At 50.0% G+C, this 19600-nt stretch overlaps 1 protein-coding gene across 3 annotated transcripts in view; it reads right to left on the reverse strand.

The window, feature by feature from the left end:
- Window positions 1–2986: 2986 nt before the first annotated feature.
- PMP22 (peripheral myelin protein 22) overlaps window positions 2987–19600 on the reverse strand; it is a 32005-nt gene continuing 15391 nt past the window's right edge. For all 3 annotated transcript variants that reach the window (XM_081161916.1, XM_081161917.1, XM_081161915.1), the window contains 2 exons: window positions 12583–12723; window positions 2987–4278 (listed from right to left, as the gene is read on the reverse strand). In XM_081161916.1, the coding sequence (XP_081018042.1) occupies window positions 4115–4278; window positions 12583–12723 (305 nt within the window). In that variant the 3' untranslated portion in view covers window positions 2987–4114. The remainder of the gene's footprint in view (window positions 4279–12582; window positions 12724–19600) is intronic.

Here is a 19600-nt window from a genome sequence, read left to right on the forward strand (position 1 = left end):
TGGTTACACAGCGGTGTATTGTTTAACTTCCACATATTTATTTCCCATTTCTTTTCCTGCCACTGATTCCTCATTTCGTTCTATTGAGGTCAAAGAACATACCTTGTGTTATTTGTATCCTCTTAAATGTACTTAGATTTGTCCTGTGGCCTTGCACGAGGCAGATCTTGGAGGCCGAATCTGTGCGCACTTGAGAATATATATTCCATTCTTGTTAGGCAGAATGTTCTACAGGTTTGTTAGGTCTAGTTGGTTTATGGGGGTTTTCAAGTATTTTATTTCTTCGTTGATTTTCTGTTCAGTTGTTTTATCTATTATTGAAAGTGGGGCATTTAGGTCTCCAACAATTATTGTTTAATTGTCTATTTTCTCTTCATTTTTGCCAGTTTTGCTTCATATTTTTGGGCGTTCTAATATTAGGTGCATATATGTTTATAGCTGCGACACCTCCCTGGCGTACTGAGCCCTTTAGCTTTATGAAATGTCCCTCTTTATCTCTAACATTGTCTGTATTCATTTTTAATTTCTAGTCAAAAGTTATAAAAGAAACTTTATGAAGTACAAGTGCAGATAGACCTCAGTTTATTGCGCTTCACAGACGTTGTGCTTTTTACAAGTTAAAGGCAAGAGCCTCCACCAGCAGGAAGGCTGTGACCCGCTTCCCTGTGGGATGGCCACAGTCACTCTGAGGCGGGCCTGGATCCATGCCCGCTTCCTCAATCCCGTCTCCTGTGCCTTCCCTGGCCACCTGTGCCACCTGCACCACCCGGCCAGCGGCAGGGGCAGGGGCAGGGGCAAGGCAGGGGCAGGGGCAGGGCCAGGGGCAGGGGCAAGGCAGGGGCAGGGCCAGGGGCAGGGGCAGGGGCAAGGCAGGGGCAGGGGCAGGGCCAGGGGCAGGGGCAGGGCCAGGGGCAGGGGCAGGGGCAGGGGCAGGGCCAGGGGCAGGGCCAGGGCCAGGGGCAGGGGCAGGGGCAGGGCCAGGGCCAGGGCCAGGGCCAGGGCCAGGGGCAGGGGCAGGGGCAAGGCAGGGGCAGGGGCAGGGGCAGGGGCAGGGCCAGGGGCAGGGGCAGGGCCAGGGGCAGGGGCAGGGGCAGGGCCAGGGCCAGGGGCAGGGGCAGGGCCAGGGGCAGGGCCAGGGGCAGGGGCAGGGCCAGGGGCAGGGGCAGGGGCAGGGCCAGGGGCAGGGCCAGGGGCAGGGGCAGGGGCAGGGGCAGGGGCAGGGGCAGGGCCAGGGGCAGGGCCAGGGCCAGGGGCAGGGGCAGGGGCAGGGCCAGGGCCAGGGCCAGGGCCAGGGCCAGGGGCAGGGGCAGGGGCAAGGCAGGGGCAGGGGCAGGGGCAGGGGCAGGGCCAGGGGCAGGGGCAGGGCCAGGGGCAGGGGCAGGGGCAGGGCCAGGGCCAGGGGCAGGGGCAGGGCCAGGGGCAGGGCCAGGGGCAGGGGCAGGGCCAGGGGCAGGGGCAGGGGCAGGGGCAGGGCCAGGGGCAGGGCCAGGGCCAGGGGCAGGGGCAGGGGCAGGGCCAGGGCCAGGGCCAGGGCCAGGGCCAGGGGCAGGGGCAGGGGCAAGGCAGGGGCAGGGGCAGGGGCAGGGCCAGGGGCAGGGGCAGGGGCAGGGCCAGGGGCAAGGCCAGGGCCAGGGGCAGGGGCAGGGGCAGAGCAGGGGCAGGGGCAGAGCATGCTGGTCACCGCCGGGAACCTCGGAAGCAGCCCCCGGCTCAGTGTCCGAGGCGGGAGGGCGCGGGGGGCCTGGCGGAGGCTTCATCCCAGGTGCTCGCTACGCGCAGTGCGACCAGCAGCGCCAGCGTCCTTCAGGCTCTGGCTGGAAACACAGAACCCCAATCCCCCCCGCACCTCCTGAGCCAGCGCCTGTTTCACAGGGGATGCGTTAGCACGTTACCGTCTAGCAGGCAGTGGCCCCCCGAGGCTGTCACCTGGCCGTAGCGGTGATCCCCGGCAGGGGGTCCTGCCACAGACACAGGAGTCGCATCTCTCGAGGGGGCCCCAGCACGGGAGGCTCTAAGTGCAGCCCGACGCTGGGACCCCCCAGAGCAGCCAGCCTCCTCCCACACCTCTGCTAACACCTGTGATAGACACGAGCTTATAGAACGCTTTCTGTCCCCAGCACCGTGCCAACACTTCACGCTTAGTACCTCCTCGTAACCCCTACGATGTCATAAGCACGGCCTGGATCTGCATCTTGCCCACCAGGCTCCAGCGTCCGAGTTGAAGCGACGCGTCCAGCCCCAGACAGCTGGTAAGCAGCAGAGGGCGGATGCAGACCCAGCTGCCTGATTCACATGCTCTGCATTATAATGTAGTCACTTGTTTGCTTGTACTTGTCACTAAAAGGTGACCCTTTGAGATTGAGAATTATGTTATTTTCATCTCTGGTTCAACACAGGTGCTCAATAAGTACTGAAGAATATTAAACGCATCATCAGCTTCACTTACTGCCGACACACGGTCAAAGGTCCATGGGTGAAAACGAGTGAGACAGCCCAGAAAGCCGGAGCGGGGGACACGGTCGGCTCTTCCCTCCCTCGGGTCGGTGGCTGGAGCTCAGGTGATGCCAACAAGGTTTTATCTGGAAGTCTGGGGTCAATTCCCCATCGTGCAGACTTTGCACCATATCTAAAGGGCAGGGATCTGTGCGGCTCACGCCCACGCTCCCCAGGTGTCAGGTGAGCACATGAATACCTGTGGTCCCCGTGCCGGCCAGAGCACAGAGCACGAGAGAGGGCTGACTAAGTGAACCCTCAAGTCCCCTCCAGCGCAGTCACAACGTCCACTTCCACTGCAGTCCCGGGCCCCGCGCAATTGGCAGACATCGCCCGGCTTCCGGAAGGCCTGGCCAAAGCTGTGCTTTTGGTCCCTTCACACCAAACCGCAACCCGGACTGTCTGCTCTCCCTCCCTTCCCACCAAAGTGCTCCCTCTGCTTTGACATGCACCTCACACACCCAGGGCCCCACAGAAACCCGAGAGAGATCAGTGAGTTACTCTGATGTTTATTTTAATGCATCTTAGTCCACACAGTTGGTATAAAATCAGAAAAAGCGAAGCAAAAAAAAGGTCTGGAGTCTTAGCATCAGAAGGGCACCATATATACATCTACAGTGGTGGCCAATACAAGTCATTGCCAGACAGTCCTTGGAGACCGAGAACAGCCTAGACCCGGCTGAGCCTGGAAACTCGTGGCCTCGGGGGTCTAGGGACTTGTCCTGACGCTCCGACCGCAAGAAGACTGTGGGAGTGATGAAGCTGTGTTTATTATTTATTCATTATGGTAGTAATAGCAGCCCAACTAGGTACAAAAGCAGTTATAAACCATTTATATTACACAGAATTATTCAGGTCTCCATTCTACTTTACGGTGTAAGATTGTTAATTGAATTTCCAGTGAGTAGTTTAGAAGATTAGTGATAATAAGGAATGGTAAATACATAGCACCATTTCATAGTTTTTTTTGTCACTGATTTCTCATCTAGAGGTGTGGCCAGGACACCCACCCTCAAGGGCGAGTATTCCAAAGCCACAGCCGTGATTTTGCCGAGGGCTCCAGTTTGAGGGTTTCGCCCATGCGCGCATGGGGCGTGTGGGCAGAGCCGGCCTCTGCGAGAACCGGGCCACCACACGGAGAGGGCTTTGGGCCATTCAGGCTTTCTACCCACACTTTGGTTTTCTAAATGAGGTGGAGTGGGAGGGAGGTATCTTCTTTCAGATGAAAGGGAAGGGGAGAGATGGAATCATTTTATTTCTGGGTAAAACCAAAAAAACAAAAAACAGAACAAAAATATTGAGCTTGATAATACGGTTAGGATGTGAAGTTCCTTAGCTACTTCTTTAAGGTTTCAACACAAGGCTGATGGTCAACATATAAAGCAAACAATACTATGTACATATATGTAAAAAGTGTTATAAATAGGTTTTATAAACCGTAGATATTATATACATCTTCAATCAACACTAACCCCGCCCCCCAACTGCTTTCTGTTTGGTTTGGTTTGATTTGAGTTTGGGTCTTTTGGCTAACTTTTTGTGTTTGTTTGTTTCTCTTTTCAGGTTTCCCTCCTCCCTCCCCTGTGCATGCTCAGAGCCTCAGACGAACTGTCCGGGCCCCTCATTCGCGCTTCCGCAAGATCACGTAGATGACACCGCTGAGCAGAGCCAGGGGGAAGGCGACCCAGGCCAGGATGTAGGCGAATCCATAGGTGTAATCAGAGCTGTAGTGCCATTCGGTGTGTCTCACCGTGTAGATGGACGCTGCGCTCATCACACACAGACCTGGGGGGAGAGAGGGACAATCTGGGTGAGGGAGAGATCACAGGGGGACCGTTCTCCATCCCCCAGTGCAGGGTCCACAGCGCCGGGCACCTGCCCACACCACTCGCTGCCCTGACCACGCACACACCAGGCCCCCGCGTGGGCTGCAGGAGGCAGACCCTGCTGTGCAAGGACAGCATGTAGAGCTCTGGAAGGAATCCGCTGCCAGATCCAGAAGTGGCAGGAGGAGGCTCGAAGATGCAGGAACACGGGAAGCGACCGGGACTCTGCTCCCAATCTGTGTGACCCAGGCCACCCATCATCTTTGTCATCTTTTCTGCCCCATTTCCCTTGCTGTCTTCTTAACTCACCAATTCCCAGATGACACAAGGTGGCCACGAGAATTCAGGTTGCAAGATAAACCTGCCTGTCTCACTCTTTCTTTTTTTTTTGTTAATCTTCACCCAAGGATATTTTTTCCATTGATTTTTTAGAGTGGAAAGGAGGAAGGAAGAGAGGGAGAGAGAAACATCGACATGAGAGGGACACATTGACTGGTTGCCTCCCGCACATGCCCCAGGGCTGGGGAGAGAACCTGCAGCTGAGGAAGGTGCCCTAGACAGGGAGCCCCACCCTCTGGTGAGTGGGCGGACGCTCTAACCACTGAGCCACACTGGCCAGGGCTAACCTGCCCATCTCTTTACAAGGATGGTTGGGTGTGGGAGCTCCTGGAAACCTGTGAACCGGTCTACAGGTGAGAGGGTTGTTACGTGGAGCGAATGAAGTGCAATGACACGTTACCATTATCTGAGTCGTGTCATGGCAACAGCGTTGGGCTCCAGGCAGGACACAGGGCCGACCTCCAGGCTGATCCCCTGAGCAGGGCTGCCACATGAGGGGTGGGGCGAGCAATGCCTGTGGCCTCAGCGAGGTGGCAGAGGCTGTGCGGAGGTGAAGAGGCGAGGGGGAGACAAGGAGGGAGGACAGGGAGACTACCAGGCCCAAGCTCACTGCGCCGGGCCTCTCTCAAGCGTTCCTGGTGCTTCCAAGGTTGGATTTGAAGGCAAAAGAGGGGTGACATGACGTCGCACACAGGAGGACAGGCCACCGTCCTTTGCCCACCACTGCAGCCCTTTGGTGTGAGGAGAAAAGCCTCCGTTGGTCGTCATGAACGTGACAGTCAGGATCCTCTGCAGGGAGGGGTCTGTGATGCCGCACCCAGCCTACTGCTGCACAGAGCCTCTCTGTTTCCTCCTGAAAGCAGGGTCTCTGGAGGCTCTGAGACTCTATTATGATGGCAGCAGGCCGTGTGGGATGCCCGCGATGCCAGAGCTGCCGATGACCTGGGCCACCTACATCTAACCTCGGTGCTATTTGGCGGGACACTGCAACTTTGTTTGAATAAAGTGCAGAATAGGACTATGTCATATTCACCACCCTGATCTGATTGTCCTTCTGCAAGTCAGAGCAGAAAACTCCCACGCAGCTGGTCCCCAGCAAGTAAGCCACACAATAAATAGTCTTAGAACTACAGTGGGATCGGATCCAGGACCCCACTATCTACTGAAAGTCTGGGAGACGGCGAAGACTTCTGTGTCAGAGGGAAAACTGCAGCTGGGAAATTTCTGTTTGAGAAATACAGTTTTGATCTGCTGGAAACACACCGTTTCCCCTGAGGTGCGTGATCCTTAGTGATCTTCCCCACAGCTCCATGGCTCGCCTCTCCATCGCAATAATTCTCATCTTTAAGAAGTTGTCTCTTGGGCTATATCTGAGCTACCTAATGGGGGCAGGGCTGTAGAAAGAAAAGCATGGCCAAAGGAGAGCGGAAGGTGTAAAGAGAATGTGAAAGGCCAGGACGGTGTTTACTGTGTTGGCAGTGCTTCCAAATGGGGGGTGGCTCACAGCACTGGCATGAAAATGCCACTGTAGCCATGGAGACCAGCTGTGCCCAGACTTCACTGGCAAAGGAAACGTCAGAGAGAAAAAAGTCCATCAACCACCAACAGGGATAGAGAGAGGCAGAGTACACAAGTGCAAGGACTAACTAGATGGCTTAATTTTAGACATTTACCCTAGTGGAATCTCAGAAGTAAATGAATTTAAGTTTTGCTTTAAAAAGCAGTAAGCTTAGATACTTACAAAGCCAAAGAGAGGGTACACACTTTATAACTGTTGTCAGGAGACTGCAGTTCTAGGGAGTACATTATCACAAGGCTGTCCATACGTAAAGCCAATAGATGTGCCCTGGAATCTAGAGCAGTTAAGGCCATAAATAGTCCCTAAAAGTCAAACATTGCTCCCCATAAGTGGACTGTGACTCACTTTCTCAGCAATGAGTACATGGAAATGAGTTTCTGAAGATTCCCCATGATGAAGGTAAGTGGAGGTCCCCATGATGAAGGTAAGTGGAGGTCCCCATGATGAAGGTAAGTGGAGGTCCCAGTCCCCATGATGAAGGTAAGTGGAGGTCCCAGTCCCCATGATGAAGGCAAGTGAAGCTCCTGACACACTGGCAGGTGTTCTGCTTTCCCCAGGTGAGCAGTCTGTGCTTTGGCAGTGCCTAATGCCTTGAGAGGGGCCTGAGTCTGGGGGTGTAGGTCATCTTTAAGTGGAAGAGTGGAAGGACATAGACAACATAAAAGTTCTGGCCATTCAAGAGTTCATGAGAGTTTCCACCTGTCTCCAGATGGCTGGTTCTGAAACAACTCCCAGAAATTTCTCCCTTTGCCCGGCCGGGCGTGGCTCAGCGGTTGAGCGTCGACCTGGGATCCAGGCGATTGGGGTTCGATTCCCGGTCAGGGCACATGCCCGGTTGCGGGCTCGATCAATGATTCTCATCATTGATGTTTCTATCTCTCTCTCCCTCTCCTTTCCTCTCTCTGAAATCAATAAAGATATATTAAAAAAAAAAAAAATTTCTCCCTTTAAAGTCTTCTTGAAGAAGAGATCTCAAGCCCCCTTAGTGATGACAGCAACTGCAGGTGAGCAAGTAGAGACCAGACCTTTTGGAAGGGAGCAACAAAGGGGATGAAGCCAAAGAAAGAAAGAAAGAAAGGGTGGGAATTCTCTGAACTTCCTTACCTCTATTCTGTTTGGCTCAATAAACATGTAACAAGTACCTGTTGTGTGCACTGTTCTAGATGCTGAGAGCACCCAGAGAAAGAGACCTGGCCCCTACCTTCAAGGGATGAGTGTCACCCCAAAGCAGACATGTCAGTAAAAACTTCCACTACTGTAGGATGTGGCTTCAAGGGAGGGTGAGAGGAATGCAGCGGACACCCTGAGAGCATGGATGGGCACTAAGCCCAAAGTGGGGGCTGGAGAGGCCTGACGGGGGGCAGCACTCGACTTGGGACTAAGGATGTGTAAGAGGCAGCCAGGTGGAGAAAGGCGGGAAGGGAATCCAGGCAAAGGAAGAACATGGGCAAGGCAAGGGGAACTGAGAGAGCTGGGTGGAAGCCACCAGCAGGTCATGGTAAGTGTCCCATGATACAGATGAAGCTGGAGAGCTCACTCAGGCCAGGAAAGGGGCCTTACAGCATGTTGAGGGAGGCGTGGAGGGAAGCACTTCAGCAGAGCATACAGGATGGTCAGGATGGTCCCCGAGAGCAGTGTGGGAAACAGGTGTAGGGGTGGGGACGAGACGGGACAGAAAGGTGCACGCGGGGGCGTCTGCACAGCTGCAGTGCTGTTAGTGAGTAAAAGAAAAGACATGGACACCATATCTATGCAGAATGCTACCCACTGGCAGGACTCGGGGGGTGGGCTGGATATGGGAGGAGGGAGGGGACTCCAGCCTGACTGGTGGGTTAACTTAGGTAACTGGGAAAACAGTAAGGACCTGGAAGCCGCGGGAGTAAACAGTTTCAAGTGGTGACTAGAAAACAGTATTGAAAGGAGGGGAGGAATTCAGCAAATGACTGAAAAGCGGACCTCCGTAAGCTTTGCAAAAGTAGCTCATCTGAGAGCCTGGAGCAGAAGCCAGAGTGAGGTTGGCTGGAAGCGAAAGCCAGGTGAGACCACGGGGCCCAGCTGTCGGGGAAGGTGCCCCGCTGGCGCTGGTCCGGTGAGTGAGTCCCCCTGTGCCACCCTCCACATCCTCAGGGTGACGGGCGGGGCAGGAAGGGGCCGGGAGGCCGGTCCCCTACACAAAGCCTCTGCGCCTGGCCCAGGCTCCAGCGCAGCACCCTCTGACCCCGCCGCCCAGAGCGCCCGGCAGGCTAGACAGCCGGGCACGGCCACGGCGACCTCAGGGCAGGTTCTCTCCTGGGGGCTCTACATGTGGCGTCCAGCCGGAGCTGCCTGCCATGCCCTCGGAACGGGGGAGGCACTGCGCTTTTACTCACCTCCCAAATTATTTTATCCTAAAGCCCTGTATCTACATCGATATCAACCTGATAAAAGAAACAAAACAAACAGAAAAAGTAAAACTCACTCAGGAGTCTCCTCCTCCACGTTTTCTGTTCCTCTAATTACAATGAACAGTAGGCGTGCGGCCTGAGTTTGATTGTGCCAGCGGAACACAACTATGCAGTCACCCGGTGAGGAGGTCACCAGGGCCTCCTTTTATGTGGGGTGCACAGAGCTCGTGGCTGGGCGTAAGGAATGAGATAAATAAAATCATGCATAGCTCGCGTTCAGGTCTGTATCTGCATGAATTTCTGGATGTTTTCCCATCTAGTGCAACCCAATGCAGCAGAGCTAGGGTGAGGGGACCAGATGGCTACAGGCTCTGCAAATAAGAATGACACCGAACCCCAGACACAGGATGGGGCTGGCCCTTCTCTAAGAAAGGGGTTTAGAAGAATCAATGGCTCGTGAGCAGGAGGAACAGTCTGCGGGGAAATGTCCCAGAAGAACTGACAGTGGGATTTGGGCAGTTTAATGGCTACTCCAGGGGTTCCGACCCCACCCAGGGAGCGGCCCCACCCAAGAGCTCTTAAGTGAGACTCTCCAGGAATGACGTCTGAGCACTGGCATTTTTTAAAAAGCACCCCCTCTTTTAAAAGGTACTTCTGCTGTGCAGCTAAGATCGAAAAGCACTTAACTAGAGGAAGATGCCTCTTGATATGTGTTTAGGAAGCAGCCAACCTAAGAAGTATGTCATCAAGGAAAGATAGTTCTTAAGTGCGCGCCTTGTGGCTTATGAAATGGAGAAAGGATGTCGCAGCAAAGCAATAGGTCTGTGGACCTATTGCCACAGACAGAGCTGTAATCTAGAACAAGGCAGAGACAGCCCCCAATCTCAATCTCCAGTCAGCCCCAAGAGCCCCACACACCTTTCCCCTGCCTTTCCTGCACCCTTAGGTGCCAGATCTGTAAAGATCACAGCGAGGCCCCCCAAAGAGAAGCTACACAGAGACAATCCAGCCTGCACCCGTCACGTGGGAGACTCGGTGGAGGATCTGGTGGCTTCCACTTAAAATGCTTTAGGCTCTGAGGATGCATCTGCCCTGCGTGGATCCTACCGCTGTGGCAGGACCACTCAGAGTTACATTCCATGGTTGTGAGGCTGCTTTCTGCTCCCTTCCTCCCTCCCCATATCCTCCCTTCCCTCCTGCTTTTTGTCTGTTTTAGCTTTTCTGATTTATTCCTCAGTATTAAGCTGTAATTTCTCAGGCTATCAGCAGTTCTCAACTCCAACAACCTTCCCCTAATTTTCTCTCTAGTTACTGGTTTCTTAGTGGGTTGTGAATTGGGAAGCACACAGGAGAAAGTTGATCTAGAACTGTCAGACATTAAGAGTCAGGAAGCTTCTAAGTCAAATCCCTAACTCTTTTTGTTCTCTATTTTAATGGAAAGACCCTACAGCAAGTTCAAATGCAGCATCCCAGAGACCTGTGGTCCCTAGAAGACAAACTTTCAGGTCACGTTGACTGGAGTTAGCAAGTAAGAACAGAACATTCTTTGGACTTACAAACGACAGCTGCTGTTCTGGCTCAACACTTCCAATTCAAGATAAAGTCTTGTTCGTATGTGGTCAGCTACACTGACAAACTCAACTGAACAGTGGGTCTTGTGAGAGATAAGCAGCTAGATTTGAAGGAGATAAAGGAAGGACAACTCAGGGCTTTTAAGCTCAGAGGTTTTTAGAGAGTTCAACAAGGCTCGTGTTGAGTTCAGAGGAGAATGAAGACGGACAAAGTGAGTACGGACAAGAAATGAACCTCGGAAGATCAGAAAATCTCAACTCCTAAGAGCTTTTTGCTGAACAAAACACTTGAAGACCCAGCGCAGGGACAGCGTCTGCCCTCAGTGGTTCTCATCTCTGGACTTGGGGTTTTTACTGAACCCGACCTTGTGAAAGAGGCACCGGTGCACAATTTGAAGCTGAAACAGCTTGTGGGAAAACAAGGGGAAAGTGCGGCCTGCTCTCAGAAGCCCCTTCCGCAGAGACTTAGCTCTTCTCAGTCACTGTTTCAGTTTAGTTAGTTCCAAAGATGCAGGCTCTCATTCCTCACGGATGCCTGGGAACTTAAGGATAATAAATAATGCAAATCCGCATCGACCTTCCACTGCAAATCAGTCAGTGAAAGAAAACACAAGCAGCAGAGTTTCCTCCTCGGACTGTGCCTTCCTTGAAAATGCTGGTGTGTTCCGTGTCTCTGAATACAAAGCGGTACCTAACTATCCAGGCCCTGTGCCATGAGAGGGGGTGTAGGCATCCAGAGGGAGTGTAGGCACCGTATTCACCCCCAACGACCATCTATGTATCAGTAAAGTAACAAACTTGTATAGATCAAATATAAGTATTTCATGAAACTTCTGCTTCCCAAGTCTATACTACTTTATCTTGAGGATACACCCATTAATACAATGGATATAATCATCATTTGAATACATATCGAACTTAAATGGTGAGCCAAAGAAAACCCAGAATACATTTTAGGTTTGTGTATTACTTCTGGAAGCAGAGTGAAAATTATAACTCTGCTTGGAGCACACCGAGAAATGACCTCTTACTGCGTGATTAGTAATTTAACAAGGCTGGCGGCAATCCAGGAGTTGGGTTTGGTATAATGAAATTGGGCACGTAGCAAAGCCCTATTTGGTTTTGAAATCCTGAAACTGCACATATTGAAATGTTATATTTAAGTATTTAATGGGAAGTGGATCTCCTGGTTACTTCCTTTTTCCAGGAAAAGGTAACCCTCTGGCTACTAGAAAAGGTCATCAACATTCAACCTGAGGTTGAATTCAACCACACAGCCCTCTGCAGGCCATGATATCCACCCACCCCTCCACCCATCTATCAAAGACACTGCTTTCAACGCTCCAAATGACTGCTCCTGAGCATAAGGTGGTGACTCAACACTATGGACGTTCTGACAACCAACTAAAAAAGAGATGCTATGCCATCTGCCTACTCAGAAAGCTGGAATCTAGAATATCTCAAGGCAGCCAGATGTGCTCTGGTCCATATGGAGTTTGTGATTTATTAACTTGGACTATAGAATCCATCAGTACCTTTGCCTCTTGCTTCTCTCCAGTGCCCTGCTAACTCAGTCAACATGCAAAAGGATGACTGGTTGGAGTGAGACATTGGTCAGAATCTAGAGGCAACGTTGGAAGATGTCGCCCTGTATACTCGAGGCTCCTAGGGCTCTCACATTGTACATACGGGCAACCTGTCCAACAGGATAACCAAAGTCAGTTTAGGGAGGAGATAAAGAATATCTTGTGTGTATTGTCAGGGTCCCATGTTTGGAAATGACGGCAGGTTACACAATGGTGCCAAAATGAAGACGCCTGAAAATGACAACAGGAAACCAAGCCCAGTGGACCCGAGGAGCAGGCGTGAGGGAGAGTAAGACTGTCAGTGCGGCTTCATCACCGCGCAGAGGAAGGGACACGCACCTGAGAGCGACCTTGGCCGCTCTCAGCAGCACACCAGGGACCCTCTGCGTGTTGAAGCCGGAATGGCTCCTTGGGGCCTAACATAACCTACAGGAATCCATCCTCAGGACTGGCTCTGCTGTGCTGACACCCGTGGCACTGACGGCCGATCCTATGTCCAGATGGCAGCTTCCTTCCTGGTGATAGGTCTGCGTGGCCAGGGACCTTCCTTCCAGAGCCCCTAACTCCTATTTTCTGTGTACATCATTCCATGAAGAAGTAGGTAGTTCCCTATTCTAAGATATATGCACACGTGTGCGTGCACACACACACACACACACACCCCTGTACTTTATGAAAACCGTTCACTGAGCAGACAGGAAAATCAATCATTCTGCGGCCACATCCTTCTACTAAGTGATCATTGCATGGCCTTGGATGGTCCCAGCTTCCAGCTTCCACGTGGACTCCATCATCTCCACTTACCAGCAAGGATTTGGAAGAATCCAGTGAGGTAAAACCGGCCCCCCTTGGTGAGGGTGAAGAGCTGGCAGAAGAACAGGAACAGCGATATGACACTGAAGACGACGGACAGGATCATGGTGGCCTGGACAGACTGCAGCCATGCTGGAGGGAAGAGAGACAGGGTTAGGACAGGCCAGCATGGCCAGGAGGGCTCTGTCACGAGGAGCTTGGGGCCTGGTGCCCCGTGGCCCTCGAGAGCCACAGTGCTCGGCTGCACAAGCCCTCTTTTATGAGCGAAATCGGACAATTCGCTTTTGTCCCCTTAAAAGTCAATTGTGGACATTTTAGGGAAGGGCTGTAAGAAAATATCTACAGTCCAACCACTAGCAGTTAAACTCAAATTAAAATATATTGAATTGCCTTCCAGTCTTTTCGCCAAAGGTATTACTGATGTTTATAGGTACATATTAAAGAGGGCCTGGGCCCTGCCCACTGCCTTCTCTCCTCTTGGCCTCAGAGGTTTTTGAAGGTCCACTGGAACCCCTGTATTATAATAGCTTAAAAGTACTGTTCAAAATATCAGCATCCCCCGAAGAATACAGACATCTTAGGGATGGGGGGATACAGAAATGGTAGAAAATGCGAAGAAAATGCTGGTGGAGGAGAGCCACGGAAACCCCGCGCTCAGCAACTGCGCCTGCTCTTGGCCGGTCCTGATCCCACCAGCGGCCTCACCTCACACCTCGGCCACCACGTTACGCTCCCCACCTTCATGGGCCCCCAGCCTCAGGTCAGGCCTCAGGCTCCCATCTGAAATTCAGGCAGGGAGGGAATTCCCGCGTTCTCCATCTCCCGCAAAGTGATGTCACTTCAGCGAGAGGAGAGGACACGGCCTGGGCTCCGCACCGCAGAGGGAGACCCACGCGTCCGCTTAGGAGAGCTGAGCCGGCTGGCCCTGCCCGCCTGTCACCCGCGTCCTGTCCTCCAGGCGCCAGAGCCGTGCTGGGCGGGCGCCGCCCTGACCAAGGCGACACTGCGGGGGCCCAGGGCGTCCGCCCCGGCTGGCCGCTGGCCAGCGCGGCGCTGGGGCTCAGGGTGCTCGCGCAGCTTTCACAGCCACCAACGGGGTGTTCACAGTCGCAACTGGACGAAATAAGCCCGGCTGAAGTAACAATCGTAGCTCATGGCAGAATCTGAAAGGTGCTGGTTAGATTAACTGTTCCTGCAGCTTCATGTAAGATTTTCCAGACAGACGAGAAGCATTTTAGAGTTGGGAGAAACAAGGGAGATCAGCTAATTTAGCTCCTCTGTCCTGAAGGAGATCCTAGGGACGTCTGGATGAGCCACTGGCACCGCCGAACTGGGAGGCCCGCCCTCCAGGCTAGTATTCTTTTCACAGAACATATGCTTTTTTATTTTTTCAGTTTCTTTGTCAATTAAGGTAAGAGACTGATGTCTAATGGGTTCTGAGCCATCCTGACTTCATTTTTATATATCCCTAATTAAATGTGTTTGTCTGTATCCAGCCTAGTGGCTCTCCTGGAAGGACAGTCTGCAATAAAGCTAATGTCGCTGTAATACTATTATTTTTTAAGTAAACCAATGATCCAGCACTCTAGTAGGTGGAGCCAGAGACCTAAAGAAATCTGAGAGGCAGATCCACAGCTTTTAAACAGACAGCGACTCTGCTTTGCTGGGGGCTCCCCCAAAGGCACCGCAGAAGGAGGCAGCTGGTGCAGGCACATCCTGGGGCTTCGCCTCCAGTTCTGAGACCTCACCTCGGACTTCGCCTCCACCGCCATGACAACGGGAACTTCTCCCAGACGTCGTATTTAGAGAAAACCTAAAATCTCCTACATTAAACCTACATGAACAGGGAAAGTCCCTTAGGCTAAATAATGTACGTAAATCCTTCTTGAAACTTTGTTTACCAATAGTTCAAACTTTAGTCCCAACCCCATTACAACTGAGCTATTATGGCAATAGTTGTTTCTCAAACCAGATCAGAATTAGGAGATCTAGGGAGTTTTTATCAGATGAGCTTTTGTTGAGCACCTACTGTTTCTGAGCCAGGCCCTTTGGTTGGTTCTGGGGCTGAAGCTGAAGAAAAAGGTTTTCAACCATAAGCACAATAAATGAAACACAAACATGAAGATAGTAAGTCCAGTTCTATCGTCAGTCACAATGTATGTGAAAGGAGTCAAGTCGCCTGTTGCACGATGTAGAATCTCACCTTGAACTGCCCATTCTTATGTATCGTCTTGTGTAAGAGCTACAACTAAATCAAACAAGTCAAAAGTCAGAGATTTTAAAAGGAGGTGCCAGGCAAGTATCAGCAAAGAGAAAGCAAGAATAGTAATGACAGCATCAGACAAAACAGGATTTAAATCCAAAAGGATGAAAGTGGCCAAAGAGGGATATTTCGTAGAGAGGAAAGGGCCCGGTTTGCCATGAAGAAATAACAGTCAGAAGCCTTTATGCATATAGCATGGCCAGGAACATGCAAAGCAAAAAATAATTAAAATATGAGAAGAAGCTCATAAAGTACAATCACAGTGGACGACTTTAGCATACCTCTCTCAGACTAGATAAATCAAGATCAAATATACAGTAGGAGGGAGGTTTGTAGAACAGGATTAACCAAGTCTATTTGGTAGGTATATAGAAAATTTGTGGCCATATAGCAAGGACTATAAATTATTTTCAAACACACATGGGACAGTTCTACAAACTATGTTTTAGGCAACAAAAAAATCTCAATAAATCTCAAATGAAATAGGCAATGTAGGCACAACTAAAAGCAAATAGGAAGTAGAAATTAAAAACAAATTAGCCAAAATAAATTTGGAAATTTAAAAGTAGTATTCCAGCCTGGCCGGGTGTGGCTCAGCAGTTGAGTGTCGACCTAGGATCCAGGCGATCGGGGTTCGATTCCCAGTCAGGGCCCGGGCCCAGGTTGTGGGCTCGATCCCTGGTCAGGGTCATGCAGGAGGCAGCCGATCAATGGCCCTCTCATCACTGATGTTTCTATCTCTCCCTCTCCTTTCCTCTCTCTGAAATCAATAAAGATATATTTAAAAAAAAAAAAAATAGTAGTATTCCAGATAACCCCTTGGATAAAGAAGTCAAGATGAGAAGTAGAAATTTCTTCAGGAAGGAACAATATTTTGAGCACTACATACCACACCTGGGCGGTGGCCCACGCAGTACTTGGAAGAGTACGTATACCGATAGAGCACTTACTAGAAAGTATTGAAAAGGAATGAACTAAACTTCGAACTAAAGAAGTTAGAACAGAAAGAATTAAATCCCAAATTAGCTGACTTAATACTAATAAAAGCAGAGATTAACAAAATAGAGAAATGTGACAAAAATATAGTTAATTAAAGAATCTAGATTGTTTTGGGGGGAATCAATACAGTAGATAAATTTTATTAAAGTACATAAGAGAAGTGCTAAAGAAACAGAAACATACTATGTTTCCAGATAGAAACACTCAAAGTTGTAAACATGCCACTTTCTCCACCATAATCTACAAATTCAGTGTTATCCTAATTAATATCTCAACTAAACCTTGACAAAGTGTTTCAAAAATTCATCTAAAAAACCTGAGTAATAATAGCCAAGAAAAATTTTGAACCAAACACAACAGCAAAGACCAAAAACAGGCAAATAAACAAAACCAAAGAGGCAGGCATCACCTGCCAGATGTCAAACATATGGATGTACAAAGCTCATATGATATTTACAGGATAAAAACACAATGGGACAGAATGAAGACTTTAGAAATATGCATGTGAATTTAGTACACAATAGACATAGTATAGAAATCAGTAGGGAAAGAATTCAACAAACAGATAAGTGGTGTTGGTAACCTATGGTTCAAAAACTAAAAATAGATCTCTGGCTCACATCATTCACAAAACTCAATTCCTAAGTGCAGAATTAAAAAGCCATATAGACATGTGATCACAAAGGAGCAATATGAATAGCCTATAAACATACTTCAACCTCACTAGTAACCAGAAAAATGCAAGTAAAATCCATGAGGAATGTGTTATCAATCTTTATCCATCTAATTGGTAAAAACAAAAAGATTGATATTCACAGTGTGCATGTGTGATGGACACCTCTATGCACTATTCACAGGAACAATATCCTCACAATCCTCTGATGACCAGCAACTGGCAGAATATATTTAAATTTTAAATGCCTACAACAGGACTCCACAGCTTAATCACTATATTCTGGATAAATACTTAAACCTCAAAGAGAAATGAATAAGGATGTTCATTGGTAACATCATTCCTGTGAGTGAAATGAATTAGATTATATCCCTACAATAATTAAAAAATTATGAGGTAGCCCAGCCGGGCGTGGCTCAGCCATTGAGTATCGAACTAGGATCCAGGAGATTGAGATTTAATTCCTAGTCAGGGCACATGCCCAGGTTGGCGCAAGAGGCAGCAGATCAATGACTCTCTCATCATTTATGCTTCTATCTCTCCCTTCCTCTCTCTGAAATCAATAAAGATATATCTTTAAAAAAAAAAATCATGAGTTAGAAAATGAACCACCTCTGAAAGATCTCCAAGACAATGCAAAGAGTAAGGTTTACACACAGCATGATGTCATTATGTAAATACACACGGAAAACCTACCTGTGTATATATCTGTACACATGCATGAATGTGTGTATGTGTGTTTGTGTTCATTAAAAAAGGGGGGCAATGACTCGCTACACTCATATCAATGGCTACCCCAGGAACTGGAGATGCAATGAAGGAGTTTGGTTCAGAAGGTCTTTCATTTAACTTACATCATTTTATTTATCTTGAATAAGGAGATTATTTTCATATAATATGTAAACAATTAAAACCAATATAAAAGATGACAAGATAAAGCGGACATGGCAGTCAATACTAAGTTAGGATTCCCAAACCCAAAGTGCTCCTGGCGTCCTGGGCAGGCCTGGGTGCACAGGCAAAGAGTAACGGGGCTTCTCCTCCCCTCCCCGCTGGCCATCCAAGCTGCTTATGGGCAGAGGGGAGACGGCAAGCCAGGGGGAAGCGGCTGCCAGGCCGCCCCAAGAGGCTGGGGAAAGATTCAAAAGCCCAGCCTGACAGGTATTTGTCCTGAAGAGGCGCCCATGATGCCCTGAGGAGGTCCTGAGGTTCAAAGGACATCGCTCCAGGGCCAGACCACTCATGGGAACTGGGCTAGACCCAGGCGGGCAGTAACGAAGGGCAGCTGTCACATGCTCCGGGTGCGGGGAGTCTGATCCCAGGTGAGGCACGGAGCCCTGCCTCTGCTCGGGCCGTCACGCGCTCTGGTTAGAACAGGGGTTGCTCTGCTATCTAGTTCTGCTGACCACATTTTTAACTTGCCACTTAATACTTTTTGGGCCTTGACTTCCTCTTTTCTAACATGAGGTACACAAGGTTGTTGTCATATCAAATAAAAGAGTTGTTCTAAAAGCTGCTAGAGGATAGTATAAATAACCTCATTTAAATGGCTGGTGTTGAGGGTAAGTAGCATTTACAGATGTTCCAGGGTATGGCTTTTAGGACATCTCCATGTGGGCCACTCCAAGTGATGGAATAATGGGGACCACATTGTTTACATAGCCATATTATTAGGACATCAACCAGAACTCTGAAAAGTATCTTGGTACAACTTTCATATCCATTCATGTCTAATCTTCAGCACAGGGGTGGGCGAATTATCTGTAAGAGTCAGATTGTAAATGTTTCAGGTTTAGCAGGTTGCTTGTCTTTCTCCTTGGCAACTACTCACCTTTGCCATTTTAGAGCAAAATTGCCTTAGTCAATATGTAAATGAATGGGTGCGCCCCATTCATTTAATAAAACTTTATTTACAAAGTCAGAGGCTTGGCCAGATTTGGCCTGCAGACTATAACGTGCCAACCTCTTCTATAGCCCAACAGATCAGATGTACAGAAAATAATTATTAGAGTTAGCTGCAATGGGAAAAGCTGCCAATTACAAACTTGTTCTATACGGAGCAAATCTGATGCGAGGCCAGCATTCCAAGTGGCAGATCTGGACGCCTACCCAAGCCCCAGGACAAGTTTGCAGTCATTAGCAGAGACCACTGTCGTTCTCCAGGCCTCACTCAGGGCCTCGTAAACACTGTGGAATTCCAGGGGCAGCATTTTAATCTCAACAGTGGTGCTGGGCACAGGAATTAAAAGCCCTAAAACTCTCTGCAGACCTACTGTTCCAGTGCGAGGGTCAGGCAGAAGGGCTGCTGAAAAGCTTTTGGAAACGGGCTTTGGCTGCGGCAGACCCGGCTCCCCCAGTAAGGAGAAGGTTGAGTTGCATGAGGGTGAAAGCTCGCGTCAAGGTCAGGCGCCTGCCGCCTGCAGCTAAGCGGTGAAGGAAGTACATCCGCCCCCTCAGCTGTATTCTTAGCCTGGGGCCCACAATCCAGTAAATTAAGGGCCCAGAAGGGGTGAAGCACTCCTATTTTATTTATTTATTTGTTTTATGCTCACCGAATATATGTTTATTGATTTGAGAGAGAGAAACATCGATATGAGAGAGAAACATGGATTGGTTGCCTCCCATACGCACCCTGACCGGGGATTGAACCCACAACCTAGGGATGTGCCCTGACCAGAAATCAAACCCACAGCCTTTTGGTCCTTGGGACGATGCTCCAACCAGCTGAGCTCCCCGGCCAGGGCTGGTGAGGCGGTTCATCTGGGTCCTTCTGCATCTTGCATCACCAGCACGGAGCTGCCCCTCCCCCCCTCGCCCCTGACTCCCCTCGGGTCCCATTCCGGTCAATTCAGAAAAGCTTTCTGACTCATTTAGGAGAACAGGTTTTCTTGAAAGAGAAAGGACGGCTGCAGGACAGTCAGAAGATAAACTGAAGAGGCCACGGGAGAAACAAGCCTGAGGAGAGCCATTGGAGGGGACAGACCCAACTGCAAGAGACAGCACCACAGGCTTGCACGGTGCTGGGCTGCTCTCAAAAGCACGGGCCTCACAAGGCTTGGTGCCACCCTCACATC

Source organism: Miniopterus schreibersii (genome assembly GCF_964146895.1).
Source record: "Miniopterus schreibersii genome assembly, chromosome: 16".
NCBI classification, from domain to species: Eukaryota; Metazoa; Chordata; class Mammalia; order Chiroptera; family Miniopteridae; genus Miniopterus; species Miniopterus schreibersii.